This window comes from Mauremys mutica, chromosome 7, assembly GCF_020497125.1.
Source record: "Mauremys mutica isolate MM-2020 ecotype Southern chromosome 7, ASM2049712v1, whole genome shotgun sequence".
Classification (NCBI taxonomy): Eukaryota; Metazoa; Chordata; order Testudines; family Geoemydidae; genus Mauremys; species Mauremys mutica.
This window is the reverse complement of record NC_059078.1, coordinates 120,967,656-120,995,049: the sequence shown is the minus strand read 5'-3', so window position 1 is coordinate 120,995,049 and position 27,394 is coordinate 120,967,656. Positions and strand designations below refer to the sequence as shown.

The following is a 27,394-nucleotide window of genomic DNA, read 5'->3' as shown; positions in this document are numbered from 1 at the left end:
TGTATAAGACTCAGACATGAATTACGCTATGTGCTCAAGCAGGGAGGTTAGATGACCCCTTGCTTTCCTGTGCATTCTACCTATATCACAGGTCACAACACAGCAACCAGGGTATTCTTCCTCACCCCGCTCAGGCAACTGCTCCCCCTTTCGCATGGGTGGGCAGGGAGTGGGATGTGGGTGGAGCTGGGGCTCCACTGGACGTGCTAGCCAACACAGCTCAGCTGGCATGGAGGGGCAGTAAAAGGACTGGTAGAACTTACTACTTTCTCTCCATGCTCCTCTTCTCCCCTTCCCTCCCCCCAATGGAGCAAGGGCTAAGCAAAAATCAAATGATGACTGTAGGTCACCATTTGGTCCCTGCTCTGCTTCTGTGCTGCCCCTTACTCAGGGCAGAATTCCAGAGGCCAATTTTAGCTCAAACTATATTGTTACTACTTCAAGTGATTGCTCATGTGTATTCCACAATAGGTGTGCGTGCTCACCACGTGCACTGGTGCTGTTCGTTTGTTTAGTACCTGTAGTCAGTGAGCCTGGGCCGGGAGAATGCCCTGGGATTTAACTTGTGCAGTTCTTGTCGGTGTTTTATGCCAAGAAGCGACCCACACACAGACTGTTTGCACTGCTTGGGAGAAACTCATATCAGCGACAGATGCAAGATTTGCAAATCATTTAAGCCTTGGACCAAAAGAGAAAGGGATATGAGGCTCCGAGCCATTCTGATGGAGTCGGCGCTGACTCTAACCCCGGCATGCCACTCCGAGCCAGTACCGGGCACCGCGGTGTGAGTACATGGCGATCCGCCGGTGCCATCGACCATCGGCACTGCTCCCCGTCCACAGGTCACACCAAGAGGGTCAAGACGATTCCCTCTTCACAGTGGCACCGAGGGAAGTTTGGGACAGAGGCTAGGCCCATGTCGGGCAGTCCTCGATCCCCACTGGGCCCTAGGCCTTTGACTCCTGTAGAGTGGAGTAGCTCAGCCCTTTCGGAACAGGCCTCTCCAGATGTCCGGATGCCGTCCACGCCTGAAGCCCTCCAGGCGGCCCAGGACGTCTTGTCCATGCTGGTGCCCAGAGCGCCGATGATGTCGGCCCCATGCTCCAGAGGTAAGCCTCCGCTGGGATCTCTGCAGTTGCCCCTGGCTCGGTATCACTCTTGATCGACGGAACATTCCCAATGCCGATCACTGCTCCACGTGGATCGCCCTCGACACCAACCAGACTCTCAGGCTGGGTTCCGGCCGGCCAGGACTCGTGGCACCGGTCCTCCTCAGAACGGATATCGACGGGACCGTGGCAGATGTCGTCGTTGGTCCTCATCCCAGAGAGGGTACCACAGTTGGTCACAGCACGGTCGTCGATGCCGTTCCTGCTCGGGCTCCCGTTCCAAGTCTCCACCATGGCACCGCAGCTCCATGAAGGGGTGGCTAAAATTTCAAATGCCCTGTGGCAAACACCAGCCTCGGCTCCTATATCAAAGAAGGCAGAACGCAAGTACTTTGAACCCACTAAAGGGCATGAGTACCTATGTACCCACCCGGCGCCCAACTCCCTGGTGATCGAATTGGTCAACCACAGGCAGGGCCGGCTCCAGGGGTTTGGCCGCCCCAAGCAGCCAAAAAAAAAAAAAAGCCGTGATCGCGATCTGCGGCAATTCAGCGGGAGGTCCTTCGCTCCCAGCCGGGGCCCTCTGCCGAATACGTGAAAGTGCCACTCCTCTCCAGAGTTGCTGCCCCAAGCACCTGCTTGATAAGCTGGTGCCTGGAGCTGGCCCTGACCACAGGGAACGACCGGGTCAGCCAGCCCTGACCCCAAAGAACAAAGACTCTCAGAGGCTGGACTCTTTCAGAAGAAAAATTTATTCGTCTTCGAGCTTCCAGTTACGAGTGGCAAACCATCAGGCCCTCTTGGGTCGGTACGAATTTAATCTGTGGGGCTCCCTGCCTAAATCTGAGGAGCGCGATAAGAAGTAGTTCAGGGCGCTGGTGGAGGAAGGGGCAACGACATCTCGGGCTTCCTTGCAGGCTGCCTCGGATGCTGTGGACACGGCCGCATGTTCAATGGCCTCCGCAGTGTCCATGAGATGGCCATCATGGCTCTTGCTCTCCGGGTTCTCCAGCGAGGCGCAATCTTCCATGCAGGATCTCCTGTTTGATGGGAAAGCTCTGTTCGCAGAGGAAACAGATACAAGGCTGCATGGCATGAAGGACTCTTGCACGAGCCTCCAGACACTAGGTCTCTATGTCCCGGCTCTGGCAAAACCTAAGTTCAAGCCACAGCAGACTCTGACCCTGGCCGCTCTCCCGAAGTACGAGGCCGCTCATAAGAAGGAACAGGACTATAAGAAACACCCTCACAGGCAGCCTCAGCCTGCCCCCCAGCCTGTACCCTCCAAGAGCAAGCAGGCGGGGAAAAGGCAATTTTGACGGGACGCTTGGGGGCAACCAGCCAGTCCTCATCAGGGATCCAACCCCAATAAAGCTTCCCTTCTCCAACCGATTGTATGCTTTCCTTCCAGAATGGTCTCGGCTCACTTCGGACCGATAGGTCCTCGACACCATCTCCTGGGGTTACACCCTCCAGTTTACCTCCTCCCCACCCAACCACCCCCCACCCCATCCCTCCTGGGGGACCCCTCACACGAAGCTCTGCTCAAGCAGGAGATGGGGTGGCTCCTAGGACTAGGAGCAATAGAGGTGGTGCCTGAGGAGTTCATGGGCAAGGGGTACTACTCCCGTTATTTCCTTATCCCGAAGGCCAAAGGGGGTCTCAGGTCCATACTGGACCTACAGGGTCTGAACCAGCACGTGGGGAAGCTCAAGTTCCACATGGTCTCCCTGGCCTCCATCATCCCCTCCCTGGATCCCAGGGACCGTTACGCTGCCCTCAATCTACAGGATGCGTACTTCCAGATCCACATATTCGAGGGGCACAGGCGCTTCCATTTTGTGGTGGGACAGAATCATTACCAATTTATGGTCCTCCTGTTTGGGCAGTCCACTGCCCCCAAGGTGTTTACAAAATGCATGTCGGTGGTAAGGGGGTACAGATATTTCCTTATCTGGATGATTGGCTTGTCAAGGGCACCTCCCGGTCACAGGTGAGGGATCACGTGGCGCTCCTCCTGTCCACGTGCACCGCCTTGGGCATACTGGTAAACAACACCAAGTCCACGTTAGTCCTGGTCCAACGTATAGAGTTTATCGGGGCACTCCTGGACGTAGTGTCGGCCAGGGCCTCTCTCCCGCCAGACAGGTTCGAGACCCTGAAAGGTCTCATCGACTCGGTCACAAGGTTCCCGGCGACAACAGCCAAGGTTTACCTGCAGCTCTTGGGTCATATGTCGGCATGGATGTACATGGTCCATCACGCCAGTCTGAGGATGAGGCCCCTCCAGCTCTAGTTGGCCTTGAATTTCTCCCAGGCTATGGACAGGATGGACAAAGTCCTAACCATGCCAGACGCTGTGGTTACCTCCCTGTGACGGTAGTCCACCCCGAACAACATGCTCCAACGGGTCCCGTTCAGGGACAGGGCCCCATTCCTGTTATGAGCTGGTGTGCATTCCTCAGCCACCCATTGTGAGGGCACACTCAACCCGGGCACAGGCCTCGTCGGCTGCCTTCGTGGCCCACGTCCCCATCCAGGACATTTGTAGGGCCGCCATGTGGTCATCAGTTCACACGTTCACCTCGCACTATGCGATCGTCTTCCAAACCAGGGATGACACCGGGTTTGGCAGGGCTGTCCTCCGTCCTGGGAACTTGTGAACTCCTACCCACTCCAACAGATATAGCTTGGAATCACCTGTTGTGGAATACACATGAGCAATCACTCGAGGAAGAAAAACCAGTTACCTTTTCCATAACTGGTGTTCTTCAAGATGTACTGCTCATGTCTATTCTATGTCCCACCCTCCTTCCCCTCTGTTGGAGTTGTCTGGCAAGAAGGAACTGAGGGTGGGGGGAGCACGCAGCTCCCCTTATACCGTGCCAGGCAGGTGCCACTCCAGGCGCTCCCCCCTACGGGTACTGCTAGGGGAAAAACTTCCGGCACCGGTGCACGTGGCGACCACTCACACCTATTGTGGAATAAACATGAGCAACACAGCTCAAAGAATACCAGTTAGGAAAAGGTAACTTTTTTTTCCATCAGAAGGGAAAAGTTACCTTTGTTGGCTCTTGAATGGAGGAAGGAATTGACCATTATAAACTTCCACAGATTATTCTTAATCCTTCCGGATTGCACTGTTCATAAGTGGAAGTGGAAAGACTGTCAAATATGTGAAAAACTGCAGTTATGTGAAATTTTGATTGTCTGCTATGATGCTGACTGTAAAGGTTTTTTTATAAATCAATACATGAAAAATAGTTTGAAGTCGGATACCCCAAACCTCTTACTTGGATGAGTGCAGATAGTTCATTTAATACATAAAATGAATTATGGGTAAAAACTTGCCATAATTTCTTATTGTTTGGGGATTATTGGTTGATTTTTTTTTTCTTCTGAACTCCTCAGGGATACAGAACTGGCTATGCTTATAGGCATCCTCTTGTCAGAGAAAAACCCAGGCACAAGAGTGACGTTGAGATCCCAGCCACTGTGACTGCCTTTTCTTTCGAAGATGATACAGTTCCACTTTCCCCCCTCAAATTCCTAGCACAAAGACAACAGCGAGAGAAGACAAGATGGCTGAACTCTCCAAATACATACTTGAAAGTGAATGTGCCTGAAGAGTCTTGGAATGGAGAGACTAGTCCCAGAACTAAGATAACGGTAGGAAGCTATTTTTGGTAGTTGGCTTGTTCTTACTCTACCTGAGAGAAAGTGAATTATACAGAGTTTATAGCACTAAATCTGGCCCACTTCCAAAATCCTTTTTAGCTGGATTATCTAATTAGTTAAAAGCTAGCAAACAAGAAAACAGGCTTGTCTGAGATTGAACATGGGAATAGCTGCTGCACTGATATGCCCTTTCTGTTTGGGGGAATTTTGGTGATAGAAAAAGAGAGAGCTTTGTTATCCAGTCTTTGATGGATTTCCTCTTCCTTATTGGTTCTTGTAATAGGAGCTTTTTTGTTGTTGTTGTACTGCATCTAGCATGCTAAGAATTACCCATGCATCAACTGTAGTGTCTCATTCCCCCTCCCCCCCATGTTGGGGCCTCTCCATCCCCACAGGAGTGCTATCTTTTTCCAAGCTAAATCAATCCCTCCATGTTTGTTGAGTCTAGGTCACTGTCACGATCTTTGGTCAAAGACAACTGATCAGGACTTTCTTTAGAGCCCATTAACGCCACCTGTTAACATATGTCTTTGAATGATGTGCAGGACTTCCTTCTCCCAGGACTAAGTATGTTGCTTCCACCACATTCCCAACCAGCTAGGGGAGAGATTAGGTCTCTTGCAAAGCAGTGCCTAGTAGAGGTATCCCATTTGCTATACACCTGATCCCAGTTGCATAAAACATAGATTAAACGCAGCAGCACCACCTGGTGGTAGTTAACCAATTTCTCTGTTCCTTTAGTTTGGTAGATATATCAATGGCAGGCTTATGTTTAAAATTTGCTTAAAAAGGAAAAATCCCAATACAAAACCTGCGATTAGCAGAGGTAGGAAATTACAGTACAAATAGAGTAAGAGGAAGAGAACACCAATTCTGGAGCCATTAGATGCTGCATTAATGGAATAAAAAGTTCAGTGTTCTTTATCCCTTTTATACAGGATTTTTGGTAAAAGCAATCCTTTCTAAACGTAATCATGTTAATATCATGTTGTAGCTCTGTATCATTTTTCAAGTGAGCTTTTCAATTTTTCAGTCATTTAGTTAAACCTGCCTTGTGTGGATATTATGAGGTAAGTATTGCATACATTTACGAGTTTGTAAGCTGAGGCACAGAACGGTTTAATAAATTGGCAATGATCTCTTAGTGAGTGACTAGCAGAGCTGCAGACAGAACCTAGGAGTCCTTGCTCCTCCTCCTAACCACTAAACCATGCTCTTTGCAATGGCCACATTCTCCCCCTTTTTTTCGCCTAACATCTAACATTTTTCTTTAAGTGGATGAAAGCTGAAGACTCCTCCAAGATTAGTGGAGGAACTCCAATCAAAATTGAAGATCCTAACCAATTTGTGCCTCTAAATACAAACCCAAGTGACGTGTTAGAAAAGAGGAATAAGGTAGGAAATGATTAATGAACAAATCTGTAACAATACCTTGAATTGTTTACAGGTACCAAATATATATTCTAAGTCAGCAGTCAAGTGATCATTAGAAACAGTAATAAAATGGTTTACTGAAAATATCCTGGCTTTACCAAAATGTCTTTTTTTTTTTTTTTAATTCCACATGCTGTTGGAATTGAATAATAAAACTGGTAGCACCTTGATTATAATACTTCACTGGATGATCAGCAGTTACTCTGAGAATGACAAATCAGAGATGGCCCCAAACTGTAACACTTGGTTTAGCATAAAACTTAGGCCTGGTCTACACTAGGGTGGGGGGGTCGAACTAAGGTACGTGACTTCAGCTACGTGAATAGCGTAGCTGAAGTCGAACTACCTTAGTTCCAACTTCTTACCTGTCCAGACGCCGCGGGATCGAAGTCCACGGCTCCCCCATCGACTCCGCCACCGCCGTTCGCGGTGGTGGAGTTCCGGAGTCGACGGGAGCGCGTTCGGAGTTCGAACTATCGCGTCTAGATTAGACGCGATAGTTCGAACTCCGAGATGTCGAACGCTACCCGTCGACCCGGCAGGTAAGTATAGACCTACCCTGAGTGGAAGTTTGTATCTAGAGCTGAACTGAACAGCTCTGAGCCATCTCTCATTTTGTAGGTGCCCTTTCTCAAAAAACTGCAGAAATACTCATTAAAATGTTGCATAGGTAGTTTCTGGGAATTAATATTTATTTTAAATGTACGTAACTAATAAATACCATGAATGTGAAAAGCAGCCATTTTCAGAAAGCTGACCCAAACTCCACCCCAGGCATGATTATTTTGCTAGACATGTAATGCTATTTCTGTGAAATTATGGGATTTACTTAGTCTTTTAGGGGTTAAAGGGCCATATTACCATCCCTGAGGACTGAATATGATTCAGAAGGAGCAACTCCCTTCCTCAAAAAGGATAAATAAAACAATGCCCTGTAATCACCCAGACACTGATTTATACTACTGTTATCAGTCCCAGACACTAAGCTTGCTCTTCCCAGGCAGATTCACAAGCCTTGCTGTCTCAAAAAGAGAGGGGCAGGAGTCCTGGGGTGGTTTTTTGTTTGTTTGTTTTTTTCATTAGTTAAATATTGACAGTGTGCATCATTGCCATGTAGATAGGGCTGCTGGTTGAGGAAAGCAGCAAATTATTCAAGTGGGGCAAATTCTATCAATACTTCTGTTACCACACGTTGTATTGACCCATTGGCAACTGAGCCTGTGTGATTCTACCTCACAAGGGAGGAAGGCAGATTCAGATGGCGTGCAGTCACTATGCAGAGCTCACCTCCACCAGGGTCCCATACATGGTGACTCACAATGGGTGCAGGTGGCTGGGGTTGGGACCAGGGTGAATCTTTAGCGGTGCCAAAAGTGGTGTCATAGGATCATTAGGTAGTGTGAAGTCAGAGGCAGGGGGCACCTTATCCCAGAGTAGAGCAGTACAAAGTCCAGTGCTCCATCGCCCAATACATTGGCCATATAAAGTTGATGGTGGGAAAGGGGTTTGCTATATAAGGACAATAGATGCTTTAAATAACATTTGTCTTTTTCCGTATAGATTCGTGAGCAAAACAGATATGACTTAAAGACAGCAGGACCACAGTCTCAATTACTTGCTGGGATTGTTGTGGATAAAAAGCCTAGTCCAGTAAGTGTACATCATGACTTGGGTTTAATTCACTGCCTTAAATGGGTTCTATCAACCTTTCTTTCAGACTTGAAGGTTTGGTCTTTTCTTTTTAAATGTTTTTTGTTAAATGTGACATGAAAATACTATATCTAACCTGGGAGATATTTTTGTCATTCGCAATACAAGTTTTTATCTACAATGTTTAAAAAAAAAAAAAAAAACCTGGGGGGCTTCTAGTTACTCAGGGTTTGTCTACACCTAAAACACTACAGCAGCACTGCAGCAATGCCGCTGAGGTGCTACAGTGTAGACTCTCACTACAGCAACAGGAGAGGTTAATCCTCTTCCCCGAGAGGTGGTAGCTAGGTCAATGGAGAACTACTCATAGCTCCTAATAGGACTGTGAAACTCATTGCCATAGGCATCATTCAGGCCAAGAATTTAGCAAGATTCAGATAGGGATTGCACACTTGTATAGCTAAAAAGAGTATGCAATGTTGTTCTAGCTAATGCTAACGAGAAGAGTTTTTGGAAAGGCCTGGTCTACACTTGGGGGGGGATCGATCTAAGATGCACAACTTCAGCTACAAGAATAGCATAGCTGAAGTTGACGTATCTTAGATAAACTTAGATTGACTTACTTCGTGTCCTTGCAGCGTGGGATCAATGGCCGCTGCTCCCCCGTCAACTCCGCTTCCGCCTCTTGCCCTAGTGGAGTTCCAAGGTCGACGGGGTGTGCACTCGGGGATCGATGTATCGCATCTAGACGAGACACGATACATCGATCCCCGATAGATCGATCACTACCCGCCAATCCGGCGGGTAGTGCAGACATACCCGAAGAGAGAGAGAAACTCATGTTTCAGGCTCTAAGACTGTCCCTAACTACTAGTGATTAGGATGAATCCTTCATGCGGTGACAGTGTGGTGGGGTCCCCAGCATACAACTGGGACTGTGGAGCCCTCTGTCCCACCAGCCTGGGGTATCCCTCTCACCCTGTGATGTTGGTAAGCTACAAACCTCTGGCAGGCACTGCACTCTCACAGACTCCCACAGGCAGGGACACACCCAACTGAGTTACATGAATGCTTCTCCCAGTCACTCATGAACCAACCAATAGAGAGGCTCCAGCCAATTCTCCCCAGCCTCACTGCTCCCCACAACTCACCACCTGGAAACACATCTGGAGAATAAAGACTTGGAACTGGGGAGAGTAGTCCCAGGCTGGAAGGCAGTTCCAGCCTGTGTATTGAAGATCTGTGACCCATTTGTACCATTTGTCAGGGAGCGGCACTGCTTGATTCAAGCAGTTTGTAGAACTCAGACTGTGAATTTATTTTATTTCTTAGGTAACCAGCTTTGATCTCTGTGCTTGCTACTTATAATCACTTAAAATGTCTTTCTGTAGTTAATAAATCTGTTCTATATTTTACCTAAAACAGTGTGTTTTGGTTGATGTGCTTGGGAAATCTCAGGTCAGTTTAGAAAGGCTAGTGTGTGTCCTCTCCATATCGAGGGAGGGGCAGACTGGGTAATGAACTTACACTGGCCAGGGTTCTCACCAGTGCAAGGCTGGCAATCTGTGGGGGAATTGGCTGGAGCCTCTATTGTTGGTTCATGAGTGGTTGGCAAAGTGTTCATGTAATTCAGTTGGGTATGTCACTGCCTGTGGAGGTCTGTGTAAACGCAGAATCTGTCAGAGGTTTGTAGCTTGGCAACAGCATCACAGAATGAGAGGGATACTCCAGGTTGTGGGGACGGAGAGCTCAGTGGTCCCACAGTCCAAGTTGCACCCTGGGCCCCATCAGACACATTGCCCCACGATGGCCTACTTTAGGGTTTCTTCAGCCTTCCTCTGAAGCATCTGGTGTTGGACCCTGTCAGAGAGAGACTATTGGACTACATGGAATGCATGGCAATTCCTATGTCCTTATGAACTCAAACTAATTTCACGGGGTGGTTCTGAATGACAGAAAGCTTCAACATCTTGTTCTTTTTCCTCTCTCAATTCATTTACTTTACAGGGCTAATCAGTTTACTCATGATGACAAAGAATAACCCCCTTTACTCCTAGGGGAATTCTTCCGCAGATTTCTTGGCTGCCCTGCAGAAAAATGGGGAAGCAAAGAAATCTGTGGGGAACATATGCCCCTTCTGCAGCAGTATCCATTTGGTGTTCAGCTTCTTATTGCCTTCTCTTTGGACATGGGACCCCCTCATATTCTTGCTACTCATACATACCTGTCAGAAGCTCAACACTAGTAACTAGTCTAGATGGAGGGGCTACTTGACAGCAATGTGGCAGTGAAGCGCAGCAGGCCAGGATCCAGACTCGAGGACTCCTTTGCAGAAATAGGTCCAAATCTCTTCCTCAGTGAGTGAATAACTTTTACTGATGCTACTTGTAAGAGCTCACATGATCTACATAAACAGTGAGATGGAAGACTAACGTTAAATACACTTGTACTATAACCAAGTGCATAGATAGTGTGAGCAGCTATATATATATATATATAATTTTTTTTTTTTTTTGCATGGTCACTTTTCACTTGATCAAAACAGTAGAGATGCGTAGCTCTCCATTTGTCTGGGTACGATGATTTTGTTTCGTGGGTGATAGTTTTCTTTTCACTTTTTATAACTAAATTTATAAACCAATCAGACCCAGAAATAGAAAGCTGTAGTACATATTCGTAATTTAGTATCCTGTTAACCATATTTGTAGCTAGTAGCAATGTGATAAATTACAACATTGGCCTAATTTATATAAAATTAGCCACACTAGAAGTCCTCACAATTTTGTTTCAGTTGTTCCCAAAATACATATAATAGATACAGTTACAATAAAAACTATTTATGGAATCTCCATCATTAGGGATTTTTAAGAGCAGGTTGGACAAACACCTATCAGGGATGGTCTAGATAATACTTAGTCCTGCCATGAGTGCAGTGGACTGGACTAGATGACCTCTCAAGGTCCCTTCCAGTTCTGTGATTCTGTTCTATGATTCTATTTGCAACAATGTATATGATTAAGGATTTGTAAATGTGTGATTCTAGTTTGTTCTTGCTACTTCTTATTTTTGTATATGTATTGTATATTTATATTTTAATCTCTGGAAATTGTTGTTAAAAATTAAATGCAAAAAAGGACCAAATGTTTACGAATAGTGAGGTATTGCCATGAGGTTGGACAAGATAGTCTTAATCATTCTTTTCCATTGTAACTTCTGTGATAACAAAAAGAGTGTGAGATTAAAATGAGTAAGACTCACGTAATCGTATACAACTGTAGTAAAGAAATTTCACGAATCATAGAACATTAGGGTTGGAAGAGACCTCAGGAGGTCATCTAGTCCATCCCCCTGCTCAAAACAGGACTAACCCCAACTAAATCATCCCAGCCAGGGCTTTGTCAAGCCAGGCCTTAAAAACCTCCTAAGGATGGAGATTCCACCACCTTCCTTGGTAACCCATTTCAGAGCTTCACCACCCTCCTGACGAAATAGTTTTTTCTAATATCCAACCTAAACCTCCTTCGCTGCAACTTGACAGAACAAGAAGCAATGGTCTCATCTGCCACCACTGATAACAGCTTAGCTCCATCCTCTTTGGAACCTCCCTTCAGGTAGTTGAAGGCTACTGTCAAATCCCCCCCGCTCCCCCCCACACACTCTTCTCTTCTGCAGACTAAATAAGCCCAGTTTCCTCAGCCTCTCCTCGTAAGTCATGTGCCCCAGCCCCCTAACCATTTTCATTGCCCTATGCTGGACTCTCTCCAATTTGTCCACATCCTTTCTCTAGTGGGGGGGCCCAAACTGGACTCAGTACTTCAGATGTGGCCACACCAGTGTCGAATAGAGGGGAATAATCACTTCCCTGGGTCTGCTGGCAATGCTCCTACTAATGCCTCTCAGTATGCCATTAGCCTTCTTGACAACAAGGGCACACTGTTGACTCATATCTAGCTTCTCATCCACTGGAATCCTCGGGTCCTTTTCTGCAGAACTGCCGCTTAGCCAATCGGTCCCCAGACTATAGCAGTGCATTGGATTCTTCCGTCCTAAGTGCAGGACTCTGCACTTTGTCCTTGTTGAACCTCATCAGATTTCTTTTGGCCCAATCCTCCAATTTGTCTAGGTCACTCTGGACCTATCCCTACCCTCCAGCTTATCTACCTCACCCCCCAGCTTAGTGTCATCTGCGAACTTGCTGAGGGTGCAATCCATCCCATCATCCAGATAATTAATGAAGATGTTGAACAAAACCGGCCCCTGGACCGACCCCTGGGACACTCCACTTGATACTGGCTGCCAACTAGACATCAAGCCATTGATCACTGCCCGTTGAACCCAACGATCTATCCAGCTTTCTATCCACCTTCTAATCCATTCATCTAATCCATACTTTAACTTGCTGGCAAGAATTCTGTGGGAAACCGTATCAAAAGCTTTGCTAAAGTCAAGATATATCCCATCCATTGTTTTTCCCCATATCCACAGACCCAGTTTTCTCATCATAGAAGGTAATCAGGTGGTCAGGCATGATTTTCCCTTGGTGAATCCATGTTGACTGTTCCTGATCACCTTCCTCTCCTCCAAGTGCTTCAAAATGGATTCCTTGAGGACCTGCCCCATGATTTTTCCAGGGACTGAGGTGAGGCTGACCGGTCTGTAGTTCCCCATATTCTCCTTCTTCCCTTTTTTAAAGATGGGCACTATATTTGCCTTTTTTAAATCGTCCAGGATCTCTGCCAATCACCACGAATTTTCAAAGATAATGGCCAGTGGCTCTGCAATCACATCAGCCAACACCCTCAGATGCATTACATCTGGACCCATGGACTTGTGCATTTCCAGCTTTTCTAAATAGTCCTTAACCAGTTCTTTCACCAATGAGATGAACTTTGTCAATAAAATCAGATACTACTTTTGTCCACTATCTATAGTAATGCATTTGTAAATAAGATAATTAATTTAGAACCATGCATCAATTGACCATGTTTAGGAGCAAGAAAGATTTCCAGTTCTGTAGTGATAATTTCTTACCTCCTTGCACATACCTCTGATTTTTCTTCAGCACAATTGTATTTATTTCTGAATTATACAGATGGCCCTAATTATGCATAATTTTGCATGCCTTGGTAGATAAACATAGAAAATCCTCTTATTCTGACAATGATCTCGTCTCATTTTTGGAGAGTGCAGCTGTCCCACAATGTTTGGGGTTATTCCTATTTCCTCACTTTTGTTTCTTATACTCTTGAAATGGTACTCCTTTTATTTTTCTTTTGTTATGTAGTGTAAGTTAATGTCATCTTATTGACTTGAACACTGTTTTCAGAACAAAACAACCACTCAGTTTCTCTATCTCTTATTTCATAAAATGGAACTTGAGAGCAGTTTCCTTGCTGTAGAACAATCATAAACTGAAAGAATAAAATTATATTGAAGTGTAGATGGAGGAATTATACACATCTTATTGTAGGAATTGTAATAAGCAAGGTCTGAATAACTCAGACTCCATATTCCTGTAAATTACTGATGTAAATCTAGCCTGGGTTGATAGTGAAGTCCTGCTATTTTGATCGCTGTCAAGTGGCCAGTGTAAAATAAGTTAGTCTTGATTAAGCTCTCTGTGTAGAGAGAGGTCCCCATTTCATTGGTGCTTTTGTTAGAATTCTCAGCAGAATGAGCAAAAATTAACTAGATAAAGAGTTATCACTCTTAGAAGTGGACCCTACAGAAGAGAGTTTGGGCACTGTGGTGAGAAAGGAAGAAGGAAGCTTACAAAGCTTCATTGTCTATAGGCAGGGGTCAGCAACCTTTCAGAAGTCGTGTGCCAAGTCTTCATTTATTCACTCTAATTTAAGGTTTCGCGTGCCAGTAATACATTTTAACGTTTTTAGAAGGTCTCTTTCTATAAGTCTATAATATATAACTAAACTATTGTTGTATGTAAAGTAAATAAGGTTTTAAAAATGTTTAAGAAGCTTCATTTAAAATTAAAATGCAGAGTCCCACCAGACCGGTGGCCAGGACCCAGGCAGTGTGAATGCCACTGAAAATCAGCTCGTGTGCCGCCTTCAACACACGTGCCATAGGTTGCCTACCCTGGTCTATAGGTGTTCTGTAGATTAGAATTTTGCGTGAGATTTTCAGACATGCATACATGATGGAGGAGTACAAGTTCCTGAAATTCAGTGCAACTTAGTCTTGAGTCACTTGGCATTTTTGAAAATCTCACCCTTAGCATCCAGTCGCTATCAATCAGACATTTTTCTCAAGCATTAAAATTCACTTTTGTAAAAATGAATTATCATGAGATTTTAGATAAATCCATTGATTGAAATGGACAAAATGGCATTTTCAAAAGAGCATAGATATTTGGACAACAGTTCACCAAAGCACTTATGTATGTGCTTAAGTGCTTTAATAAATTGGCACCTTGGTAGCTAATCTGAGATCTTATACAATAAGCCACTGGTTCTCAAACTTTTATACTGGTAACCCCTTTCACATAGCAAGCCTCTGAGTACAAACCCCTCCCCTCCCCCGCCGCCTTATAAATTAAAAACACTTTTTAATATATTTAACACCATTATAAATGCTGTAGGCAAAGTGGGGTTTGTGATGGAGGCTGACAGCTCGCAACCCCTTGAGGGGTCCTGACCCCCAGTTTGAGAACCTCTGCAATAAGCAATCAATTAATGCCTGTTGCCACTTTATATCAACAACAATAGATAAGTCACTGGACGTCTCACCTAGTAGTTACTTGAAGTAAATCACCACAAGTAAACTTTCTGATTATTTGAAAATAATACCCAAACCCACAGTATTTAAATAAGCAAATGTTTATAATATGCTTGGAAGCAAATGCTTATTAATTGTTTTATTTGTTTTATTATTTCATTATTTGTTTTTGTATTCCTTCCATCCATAAAGCTCTTTCTTGTAGGTCTGTTGTCCCCAAACCTTGGGGAAAGAAAGGAACTGAAATTGTAAATATTTTCTGTTACTTACTGTGTCTGATTTTTTTTTCTTTTTCCAGCCCATGCAGTTTGAGGAAGATGAGCATGCACCACCAGCCCCTCCCAATCCATTCAGTGATCTTACAGAAAAGGAACTGGACGAGTACAAGAAGACAATTGAGCGCAAGCAACAAGGAGTGGAAGGTCAGTGGTCTAAACTGTCGAACAGGGGTTAAGTTTGAGGTGAATGCTTCTTAGAACCTATTCTGAAATAATTAACTACATATGAAGTGGTTGAGATTTTTAATAGTAATTAGAACATGAGAACAGCCATACTGGGTCAAACCAAAGGTCCATCTTGCCCAGTATCCAGTCTTCCGACCGTGGTAAATGCCAGGTGTCCCAGAGGGAATAAACAGAACAGGTAATCATTAAGTGATCCATGCCCTGTTGCCCATTCCCAGCTTCTGGCAAAATTAAATCATGGTTGGTTGTTTAAAAAAAATCTACTGTAATCAGTAGATTAAACATATCATATACAAAATCAGAAATGAGAAGCATATTCATCTTATTGCATATGTACTGAATCTCATTACTCCCTTTCTAATGTCGGGTCTCTTGGATGTGTTGTATTGGAAGCATTTTCTTTATTGAACTGAGGAAGCTGGTGATATTAAAATGTGATATTTACTATTCTAAAGAAGAGAGTTGCTAGGGAATTATAGTGTAGTAACCGTATCCAAAAGAGAGAGAACATTTCATAGAATAATTCCAAAGCAGCTGAAATATTACACTCTATTGGTGTCATATTTCTTTGACAGGTTTATTTGCAATAGTCATGCTGTCCTATTTAATTAGGGCAGCTAACAGTCAGAGTATGTTTAAAGATTCCCCGGCCAAACAAACCACAAGTTAAACTAGAATATGGCTGTCGTTAACTGAAGTGCTATTACTAACGATAATGAAAGGGCACTACATCAACAGGAATTAATCTAAACACTCATATTTAAATATTCTGAGTATTATTACAATTGGTTTATTATTTGTATTGTGGTCTCACCAAGGAGCTCTAATCATGGGCCAGAACCCCATTGTGCTAGGCGCTGTACAAACACAGAACAAAAAAGACAGTCCTGTTGCAAAGAGCTTACAATCTAAGATGAGACAACCGATTGATACAGACAAACTGGGAGTACAAGGAAACGATGAGTCAGTATTGGTCAGCATGATAGGCCACTGTTTCAGTACACCACCAGCCTAATCATTATCATTGGGGGGGGTTGGTTTGTGGGTGTTTGTTTTATTTGAAGACATCACAGCAGAGGAGGGATTTGAGGATACTGAGTGAGTATTTATGGAGAGCTTCTCCCAGTTGTGAGGTGCAGCATGGGAGAAAGCACAGAGGTGCTTGTTTGAAATTTTAACCCGTGGGCAATGGAGACTGACTGGAGGCAGGAGTTGACCCCTCAGTTAGTGACTGAGAGGTGATCAGTTGGGTGGCATAGTGTCGAAAGAGCCTTGAAGGTGAGTACACGTCGCTTATGTTTGATTGACTAGAGAAGGGGGACCCAGAGGAGGAATGCAAAGGGAGGCGATGATATGTTTAAAGCCACAAGCTAGGGAAATGATCTCTGCAGCACCAGTCTGAATGGATATGAGTGGTGGTGTTTTTGTTAAGAAGGCTTAAAATAAAACAACTAACCCTGCTGGAAACTGCTTCCCTGGATTCTGTGAGAGCTCAGACAGAATTACCCCAGGGAGTGAGATGGCTCAGTAAGACCAAACCTTTATCTGGTAGGAGGAGGGCACTCTAAAATAGACCTCAATCATTTACAGGGACCAAGGACAGAGCCCTGTGAAACCCTTCGGAAGTGGGAGTGGGAATGAGAAATTAGGGAGGTAGGAGGAGAACCAAGAAAGGAGAGAGTCACAGAAGCCCAGGGGAGGACAAGATTAGTGTCAATGGCAGCTTGACAGGTCAATGAGGATGGAGTACTGGTTGCGAAGATTTGACTAGGGAGTGGTCATTAGAGACTTGGTGAGAGCAGTTTCAGTGGAGTGCAAGGGATGGTGAACGGATTGGAGAAGGTCTAGGGTGGAATTGGAGGAGAGGAACAAACATACATACAAATTATATCCAGAAAATATATGAAAAATCTCCGATCTTACAGTCTGCATTGAAAGTTTTGTGCATCATAAGGCAAATAAGGCGTGTCTGTCTGAATGAATTTCCAAGGGGATTAGCTAAAGCTTTTCAGTGCTATGTTAGACACTCAACATAATAAGAAAAAAATATTCTATAATATACTTGAAAGATTCATTTCACTCTGGAAACTAATTTATCATTATTGTTGTTAATTGATATGTCTCAACAATGGAAAATTTGAAATAGTACTTTTATTTAAAAGGCTCAGCAACCAAGTTCATTTGGATTATTGTAAATTTCCAAAAGGTCAGTCCCTGCCATTAACAAAGCAGCTTTAACATGGCATCTGTGCTAGACTCAAACTGACAGCTGATGGTGGGGGTGTGGCAGGACAAAGCGGGTGTATTAATTCTTGTGAACACCGACCCAGTTCTGCTTCCACTGAAGTCAGTGTCAAAACTCTCAGCTTCAGTGGGAGCAGGAACAGCCCCTAAAACTGTAATATTGAGACTTGAAATTTGAAGTTAAGTTTTAGAAAGGAAAAACTTAATTTAATATAGCAGGTCAGTTAATTACTAATTTTTATCTGAACAATTCTCTTGTATTAATCTGACAATAAAAGGACAATTAAACTAAAACACAATTTAGAAGCAAATATGATATGGTCTGGTATAAATAGAACATTCTATGTGTGGAGTTTGGCTATACCTATTTGTTACCGGCTATGACACTGGAATTGACTAACTCCTAGTGACTTTTGAAATACAAAGTTGTGGGGTTTTGTCCACTTTAACTGTAGACATCAAAATAAAAGATGGAAAAGGCCACCTAGATTCTGTCTCCCTGCAAATGCAAGATCTTTGCATGTGCTTAGACACTCTTTCTGTAATGCATAAAAATTCATCTGAAAAATCAAATTCAAATGACCTAAAAGGACCAATAATAGACACTGCTGCATCAAAAATATAGACTTATAGAAAGAGACCTTTTAAAAACGTTAAAATGTATTACTGGCACACAAAACCTTAAATTAGAGTGAATAAACGAAGACTCGCCACACCACTTCTGAATGGTTGCCGACCGCTGGTCTGTACTGATGGGAGCCAAATCTCAGAGCAACAAACTATGTGCTAATTGTTCCTTGTTATCTGACTGCAACAGGACAGATGCAATTCATAGGGGAAAGTAGCAGAATTCCTTTCTCTAGTCAGATTCTTGGTGCAAGTCCAATATTCATGATCATTATTGTTTAACTGTTCTCTTCAAAGTAGTTTGAGAAGAGTAAGTAGTTCTTATTAATTAGCTAAATTGTGGAATTCAGTTTCAGAGATTAAGATCCTGATCAAACATTGAAGTCCTCCTATGGAGAGAGGCCTGTGGGAGGTCATAAGGGATTACAAAGGAATAGCTGTATGCAGTGTTGTTGTAGCCTTGTGGGTCCCAGAATATTAGAGACACCAGGTGGGTGAGGTAGTATCTTTTACTGGACCAACTTCTGTTGGTGAGAAGACAAGCTTGTGTATCTCACCAACAGAAGTTGGTCCAGTAAAAGAGATTACTTCGCTCACCTTGTGTCTTTTATAGAAATGGCTGATTCACTGGCCACCTTTGCCTGCTTGACATAAGAAGAAATTAACCCTTATGTTAATAGCAACGGTACACCAATTGCCCAGGACTGTTGTGATCTCCCCTCCCTCTCCCCCCCCTCCACACACACTTTTTGTTTGGTGCTTTGATACCCAAGTTATATAGGCTATATTTATGCTATTTATAAGGTGCCTCTACTGGCGTAGAAGGACCATCAACATCTAAATCTATTGGCAGTTGGGAAAGTATATACATTTTTCTAGATTATAATTATTCTTGCAGACAGAGAGGCTGCCTAGGTACTACTTAATCTTGTATTCCATTGTCATTGCAACTAATTCTACTTACTCTTACAATTTGTGGTACACGCAGAAACCCTGGTTTAATAACTTAATTATCCATCTCCATTTATTTTGCTGTGTACTGCATATAGTTAAGTGTAGTTTTATAAAAGCCCATTGAAATGAATGACAGTTGTTATAAATTTACCACAAAACCACAAATTTCAATTTAGAACTGCAGTTCTTTGGATCAGATACTGTCCAGCCAGTAAATTATTTCAAGAAAATTGTGTGGTTCAGCACTAGATGCTCAAGAGAACCACTAATTGCTTGCATCATTTTTGGTGCCTTTTCCAAGCATTTTAAATCTTTCATTATAAGGCTTTTGTATTTTTGCACATTTTCCTTTTAATCTGAAATAGTGGAAATGTTTCTCACTTAAAAAAAGTACCTGTACAGTATGAATCTTTGCTTTTGATTTAAATATGGGACAACCTCCCTTAGTTGAAGTAGTTGGTTGATTGTAAAACCATTGTCATCAGTCTGTACTAGAGCTCCACTAGTTCAGCCCTACTGGATTTGCCCTTAGGGGAGGACCTTTCTACAACAGGAAGAGTCACCTCTGGTGGAGCACATTTCAGTACAGCATGGCAGTGGTAGAGTAGTGGCAGCTATTGCTAGATTTAACATTAAAGGAGAGTTTTAACAGTGAAGAGGAATTAAAACTAAAAACTTGTTCTTTTCTCAAATTTTGCTATTTCCCTTGCTAATCATTTCTACTTCTCCACCCTGATTGACTCCCATGGCCACAGTCCTAGCCACCTGTTCTCAACCTTTGACTCCATCTCCCCACTTCCCACCCTGCACTTTTTCTCTGCAAAATACCTTGTTAACCTCTTCAAAGAGGAAATTGACAGGTTCCAGCATTACCTCCTGCATCCCCACTTACCACTCTTCCATCCCATCCTATAACGTGCTCTCTTCCACCTCCCCTCTCAGTGACCCACAAGTTTCTCATCTGTTCTCCTCTTCTATGGGCCTCAATGAGCTCATCCCATCTCCGGATCTTACCTCCGCTCCCATTCTCTCCTTTACTCTTCTCCTCAGCATCCATCCCATTGCAATGCAAGCATGCCTGAGTCTCTTCCATCCTTATCTCCACTTGCCTATACTGTACAACTACCGCCCCATCTGGATTCTCCCTTTTATCTCTAAACTGACTGTGTCGTGTACAATCACTATCTGAAGTTCTTCACCAATCCAGCTTCTACCTTGCACTCCAATTCAGTGTCTCTCACCAAACCTCTAATGACCTTTTCCTGGCCAAAGCAGATACAATATTCAATCTTCACTCTCCTCAGTCTGTCCGCTGCCTTCAACCAAGTTAACCATTCTTTAAATTGTATCCTCCCTCAGCTTTCATGACTGTCCTCTCCTGGTTCTCCTACCTTTAATTGCTGCTTCTGCATTTTATTAGGAGGATTTTCTTCATTCCCTACCAACCTTCTGTGGGAGTTCCACAGAGCTCTATTCTTGGCCCCCTCCTCTGCAGCTTGTCTCTGGGCAATCTCATTTGTAAATGACATTAACTATCAGCTCTCAGCTGACAACTCATGTATACCTTTCCAGTCCTGTCCGGTCCTTTCTGTATACACTAAAATCACTGACAATCTTTCAGATGTCTCCTTGTGGAAGTCCAGATATCATCTTAAGATAGAGGTGGCCAAAACAGAGCTCTTAATCTTCCTCCCATTGTCTCCCCTCCTCTCTGTCACTGTGGAAAACCTCCTTATCTCTGTCACACAGGCCTATAGGTGTTGTCTTCAGCTCAACCATCTCTCTGGATCATCACATCCAGGTAGTGTTAAAATGCTGCTAGTTCTTCCTGCTTAACATCTCTAAGGCCTGATCTACACTGGGGGGGGATTACAGGAGTCAACCAGAGAACGTTCGGGGGTTGATTTATCGTGTCTAGACTATATGCGATACATCGACCTCCGCTGGATCGATCGTTCCCCCCAATCTGGCGGGTAGCATAGACATCCTAAGCTATGACCTTTGATGTCCATCCACACAGCTACATCTCTTGTCCAGGCCCTGATTATCTCACGTCTCATCTACTGCAACCTATTCCTCTCTAGCCTTGATAGATGCAATCTTTCCCCACTTAGATCCCTTCATAACACTGTTGCAAAGATAATTTTCCTGGGTTGTTGCTTTTGACCATGTCACGCCTCTCTTTGCATTTCTTCAATGGTTGCCCCTTCTCCACTGCATCAGACACAAACTACTCATCTTCACTTTTAAGGCCCTTCATGCCCGATCTCCACTCTACCTCTTGTATGCTTTTGAGATGTCAGATTGCCTCCACTGTGCCAATGGTTCCAGCCTTCAGCACCCTTTTGTTAAACTTTCAAACAAGCACCGTTGTGCTTTCTCCCTCGGTACCCTCATGCGTGGGAGGTCCTTGTAAATATCCTCATTGCCCACCTTTAAATCCCTCCTTAAAACTCCTTTGCCATGATCCCTACCAAAAAAACCCAACCCAATCCTGACTCTGTTGGTTAGCTAGTGTAATGAGACCTCAGTTTTTCATGCTAACCAGTGTTTCCTTGTGCTCTCCCAGTCTCTCTTGTCTCTGCTTATACTGAGGGCTTAGCTAGATGAACAGTAAGTTCAAGGTAAGATGGGGTGTAAATCTACCACATGTTAGTGAGCCAGTCACTAACCGTCCATCTGGATGGACCCTGTTACCACACATTAAAATTTCCCTAGTGTGCTTTGATCTACTCTGCTTTGAAACATGACTAGGTCAGTGTGCACTAGGGAACCTTTAGTGCACGGTAGCAGGATCTATAGGGACAGTTAGTATTCAGCACACTACAAACCTTTAAGTTCTGTGGGGCAGGAACTGTCTTTTGTAATGTGTTTGTACAGCTCCTAGCACAACGGAACCTTCACCCACAATCGGGGCCCCTAGGCACTACTGCAAAGTAAATAATAATAATAAAAAACCAATGTGGAGTTAATTGGGTTGACAAACTGGAAAACAGTAAGTGGGTGACCTTATTGAACTTTGATTTATTGCATTATGGTCATACTGCCATTGTTATGTTGGGGCAGGATAGCACATCTTGAAACCTTGCCATGCTATAGTTCTTACTCTCACATGATAACAGCAAGTTGCAACCATCCTGGGAAAACTTAAAAATGATTGCTCTTTGAGAACTGTAGAATTTTATCTTAGTTGATTTTACTTTGTATAGGAACTAAAGCACCAGAAGACTTACACAACAATGGAAGTCGAATAAATACAGTAACATGTTCATTTTGTACTGTCTTCTGATACTGTGTATTGCAGATAGGAATAGTTGATCCTTTGAAAGGAGAGATATGTCACCATAAATTGGGAAACATACCAAGAAATAAAATTTTAAACATTTACAGGTAGATTTTTTTTTCCTCATCAATACAGATGATAGGAACAGAAAGTGAAAGCCTTTGAACCCTCATTTATCAAAAATAATATTCTTAAATGGTATAGTTTTCTGTTTGCTATAAACTTGGCAATATCATTGGCAGTGTCTTAACTCTGAAATGCCAGTATTTTAAAGCACACCTTTGTAATTTCTTATTTTCAAAAGCTTAAAGATTCAAAGGTAAAAACATTTTCAGTAATCTTTCCTATATCCCCAAGATTTTCATCCACCTCAGTTAAAAGCATTTTATAACTTTTTTTTATATTGCTACTCCTTATCAGAATTACTAATTCAGTATTGCTTAACAATAGCATTTTAATGCATTCTCCTGCACTAATACTGCGTGGTTGACTTTCATAGTTTAGACTTTTTAAGGGTATGATTAGTATCATGATTTCTTGTATGTCACATAGTTAATGGTGAGATGAAGCCACATATGCATGGGCTGCCTGCTCCCTTGTGTTCAGCCTTGTTTTTAATTATTTATATAGAAGAGCTAACATCTGATAACTGTTAATGGATGATGACTGTAATAACTTCCTAATGTGTTTAAGCTATTGTATGTTAACTTCTTGACAACATTAGCATGAACAGTTCAATGATAGCAGAGCTGTAAATATTGTATGTACTAACACTGATAATCTTGCTCATTTTTATTTTTGCATGGCTACTAATTCAAATCTTGTTCTGCAGATGCTGAACAGGAATTAGTCTCAGATGATGGTTCATCTGTGTCACAAATTCAGTCACAAACACAGTCCCCGCAAAATGTCCCTGAAAAATTAGAAGGTATTAAATATAACTTCCTATAAAACGCGAAGAGCTCTAATAACCTGGGTCACCGATTGTTTCATTATATCCTTTAAGGAAGGTGCAGTATAGCCTGCTTTCAGTATTTTAGAAACTGGAATTTAAGTATTTCAGTACGAGATTCTTGCTTCTTACAACCAGTGAGTTCATGAAGCCTGCATCTTTCCAGACTTTACTCAGTTTAAATGAAAAATTGGAATTGATAAGAGACATTCTCAAAGTCAGCTGGTCAAAAACTGACCTAGTTAACTATAGTGTCATGGGTGAGTCAGTCTTAGTCTATTACGGAATTATTTTCCCCAATAAACATTTTTCCTGTTGTGAAATCCACACAATAAAATCACACATTAATAAAATGGGAGGCAAGTATGTTGTCTATTGCTCCCTGTAACGTAGCTATTATATTTTTTGTATAACAATGTTCCAGAAGAGAGCCTCTGTTAATACATAACCAGCAGAAACAATACAGCATAGTTTTAAAGGTTTGTATTCTGAAAGTTACCCTGCATAGTGGGTGCATCTCCATATGTTGGCCTAGTGCAGGCACAAATAATTCTAACTGCACTTTCGGCTGTTTAGTCTTCTAAGTACTTGACTTACCTGGGATACGAATGGGCTGAGAAATGGACCCCGTGTCCGTTAATGAAATTTGCACGCTATTATTGTTGTATCATTTGACAAAAACACAATAAAGAGCACAGAAGACGGGAAAAACCCACATCTGAGCACCTTAAATTTTGCAGCAGTTCATATCTGAATCCAAACCCAAACTTCATATTCCAGGCCCATTTCTGATTTTTTTGCATAGTCATTGCTCACAAAAATAAGAATAATAATAGTGGAACTCTCCATTTTCATAGAAAATCATGAAGATATGTATGCCCAGAATGCTAACCTCATCTCCACAGAGGTACCTGTTGTGGTGGTGAATGGCAAGGAAGATATGCATGACGTGGAAGAAGATCTCACCCTGCGGGTCAGTCAGTTAACCACTAGTACTGTGGAGAGCGTAGAGATTACAATTAAAACTTCTGAAAAGATTGAAGAGACCCTGTCCCCTGAGGGCTCCCCTTCCAAATCTCCATCAAAGAAGAAGAAGAAATTCCGCACTCCATCTTTTCTGAAAAAGAACAAAAAGAAGGAAAAGGTGGAAGCATAACTGCAGCTCTGTTGCTAAGAGAAGGCATTGCACATTTTAAAAACCACATTTAAGTCTAACATTAACAAAGTAGTGTTAGGGGTGTGCAGTAAACTGGACCTTAACCTATGAACAGAACTGGAAAAGGTTTTACTAAAAACAATCTTATGTTAAATAAGAAACTAATTCATCTCTCACTTAGTGTCCAAAATTACCGAGGGTTTGAAACATTCAATAGTTTCACATAGAGCTACACTGGCAGGTGCTTTAATACTATCGTAGTGAGATCAGATACCATTGTAGTACATTGTTGTGGCAAGTTACACTTGGAGTATTTTGCAGACCTTAAAATCTTCAGCACAGTTGAAGTCTCTATTAGAGTTACTGTTGAGTGATTGTATGAATTTTCATTTTTAAACTGCTGCCTCACTTGGTAATCATATAATACTTTTTTGTATTGTGATTCAGACCATATATTTTGTTTCTGTACCCTGCTTCAGTGGGTGCATATTAACAGCACACCTTTAAATCTTTTAAGGTTAGATTATATAGAATATTATACACTGGCACATATTAGAAGAAAAACTGTAAGAGAAATTTTATTTGGAATTATACAAAATGTGTAAGGAGTCCATTCATCAAAACTTTTTTGCCAAATATTTCATTTTAGTGAAATATAATTTTTGAATACTTCTTTTTTATTAGTTGGAAAAAAAACCCTTATTTTTCAATAAAGGGGATTTTATACACTTAACATAACTTAGTTAAACTATGGCAAAACAAAATAAGATTTTATATGTTGAAATGTTTGTATACCATTTAGTATAAAAGTATTATACGCATGTAAACCAAGCGTCTAACAGTAGAGTGTATTTAAGGATGCTTGGTTTAGAGTATACTTAAATATAATTCAGGAATCCAGGGACTCAGCTATCAAAGGATTAAAGCATATAAAATTAAACTGGATTCATGTTTAAATCTTACTGTGTTTTTTTCCCTCATGGCATTGCTAATGAATGAAGAAAAATAATCTCTTAACAAAACCAAATGAAGGAAACAAAACTGTTAAAAGGGAAAGTGAAATAGTAAGAAAATAGAATGATGCAAAGAAAGTATAAGTTTGGTGATTATTTTTTATTAAATATATGATATGGATTGTGAGGTATTTTTATTAAATCAGCAAAATCACATTTCCATATTAGAAGTTAAAATAACTTACATGGTTTCACATGGAGATCTACTCTTCTTTCTCATTTTCATTTGAATTTTAAAAGGGTCTTATTAATCTGTGTTGTGTCCTTCAGACAAACCCAGAACAAAGTAGATCTTAGTGCCATGGGTAGTGGCAGTAGTGCCGCTTACTCTTTTTTGCTGATATTTTCATTTTTGCTTTTTACTGTATTGTAAAAAACAAGCTAAACATAGAAATTAACAAGGTTTTTTTTCTTCTCAAATTTGTCACAGTACATCAGTTATTGCAGTAGCAAATAAATTTAAAAGATCAGTGTGATTCCCAGATTGCCAGTTGAAATATATACAATATATAGATTAAGTATGGCTGGAGAGTGGTTTGGCATGCAAAAATGTTGATTATAGCATGTTCTGGGGCTGGTTAGCTTTGACCGTGTAAGTGTGACAATGCAATGTTGGAATGGATCCTGGAAATGATATTCTAGTTATCACTAAATACTGGAAACAGTGTTTTTAATCTTAGTGGAAACTTCCAGTTGCTTAACTTGGGGTTTGTTTGTTTTTTTTAAGTTCTACATTATTTGTGTTGTATTACAACATATGTAGAAACAGTAACCTGTGAACTATGCTTTTCATAACTTTTTTTAAAAAATATATCTAAATGAATGCAATGTGCATAAATATTTTTTAAAATGCAACCATGAACTATTTGCACCTTTTGCTAATGCCTCTATTTACTTGCTTTGGCATAAAGAATGAGCCAGCCAACTCTGTGTCCTGTGGAAAATATATAAATGTTATCTGAAATTGCTCATAGATGTAATGCTAATTAATGTTAAATCACAAATAAACAGTATTTTAAATAGATGGATTTTGCACTACAGTCTTTCATTATGTGTTCATTTGCCTGTCAAATGTCATTTTATTTTTGTATGTTACTATAAAGATTACATAAGACAGTGGTTTTCAAACTGCGGGTCGTGACCCAGTACTGGGTCACAGAATGTAAGGCACTGGGTCATGGTGGCTCTGGTCAGCACTGCCAACCCAGCCTTAAAAGTCCCATTGGCGGTGCTGCCCAGCTAAGGGAGACTAGTCCCTACCTGTTCTGGACACCGCGCTGCAGCCTGGAAGCAACCAGCAGCAGGTACGGCTCCTAGGCATGGGGGCTATGTGCCCCTACCCTAGCCCTGAGCCTCCCCCAAACCCGGAGCCCCTTCCTGTACCCCAAATTGCTCATCTCTGGCCCCACCCTAGAGCCTGCACCCCCAGCCCAGAGCCTTGATACCCTCCCGCACCCCAACCCTCTGCCCCAGCCCAGAGCCACCTCCCACACCCTGAACCCTTTATTCCAGGTCCCACCCTGCAGCCCTCACCCCCCGCACCCCAACCCTCTGTTCCAGTGCTGAGCCCCTCCCACACCCCAAACCCCTCATCCCCAACTCCATTGAGCATCAACAATTTTCTTCAACTGGATCGCCAGAAAAAAGTTTGAAAACCACTGACCTAATTCTAAGGGAAAACTGCCTTAATTATGACTTCAACTCTTCTCCAAATAGCTTATTCTCTAAATGCTTTTGTTGGTTACTAGGAATCTCCCTTTGTTTCAGGATGTCCATGAACTATGGTCCCTACCTATCTTGTTATCTAGAGCCAAATTCTTCCACAGAGTTACAAAAGAGTACAATTCTGTGACCCTGAACATATAAAATAAGGCAAGTGTAAGTCAGGCACAGAGGATGTGCAGTCCACAACAGTGTTGGTAGGAAGCTAGGAACGCTGAAAAACCCAGGTTGGACAGACTGGTAGGAAAGCTGTTTGTTGGCTCAGCAGACAGCAGAACCAAAGCAATAAGAGAAAAAAGTAACCTTGCCAGCTGTTCAAATCACCATATGCAGGAGCCCTACAGAGGATCACACAGACAGTGCAGCATCACCA

The 27,394-nt window shown here is 42.5% G+C and overlaps 2 protein-coding genes across 16 annotated transcripts in view; one reads left to right on the top strand and one right to left on the bottom strand.

Annotated features, from left to right (window-relative positions):
- ADD3 (adducin 3) overlaps positions 1 to 26,323 on the top strand; it is a 159,473-nt gene extending 133,150 nt beyond the window's left edge. For 14 of the 15 annotated variants that reach the window (XM_045025372.1, XM_045025379.1, XM_045025382.1 and 11 more), the window contains 6 exons: positions 4,521 to 4,778; positions 6,063 to 6,182; positions 7,782 to 7,871; positions 14,905 to 15,028; positions 23,011 to 23,106; positions 23,988 to 26,323. In XM_045025372.1, coding sequence (XP_044881307.1) covers positions 4,521 to 4,778; positions 6,063 to 6,182; positions 7,782 to 7,871; positions 14,905 to 15,028; positions 23,011 to 23,106; positions 23,988 to 24,286 — 987 coding nt within the window. In that variant the 3' untranslated portion in view covers positions 24,287 to 26,323. The remainder of the gene's footprint in view (positions 1 to 4,520; positions 4,779 to 6,062; positions 6,183 to 7,781; positions 7,872 to 14,904; positions 15,029 to 23,010; positions 23,107 to 23,987) is intronic. The other variant, XM_045025386.1, reaches the window with a different exon arrangement.
- LOC123374956 overlaps positions 24,126 to 27,394 on the bottom strand; it is a 71,090-nt gene continuing 67,821 nt past the window's right edge. Inside the window, exon 4 of the transcript XR_006581262.1 lies at positions 24,126 to 24,247. The gene's annotated coding sequence lies outside the window, so the exon portion shown is untranslated. The remainder of the gene's footprint in view (positions 24,248 to 27,394) is intronic.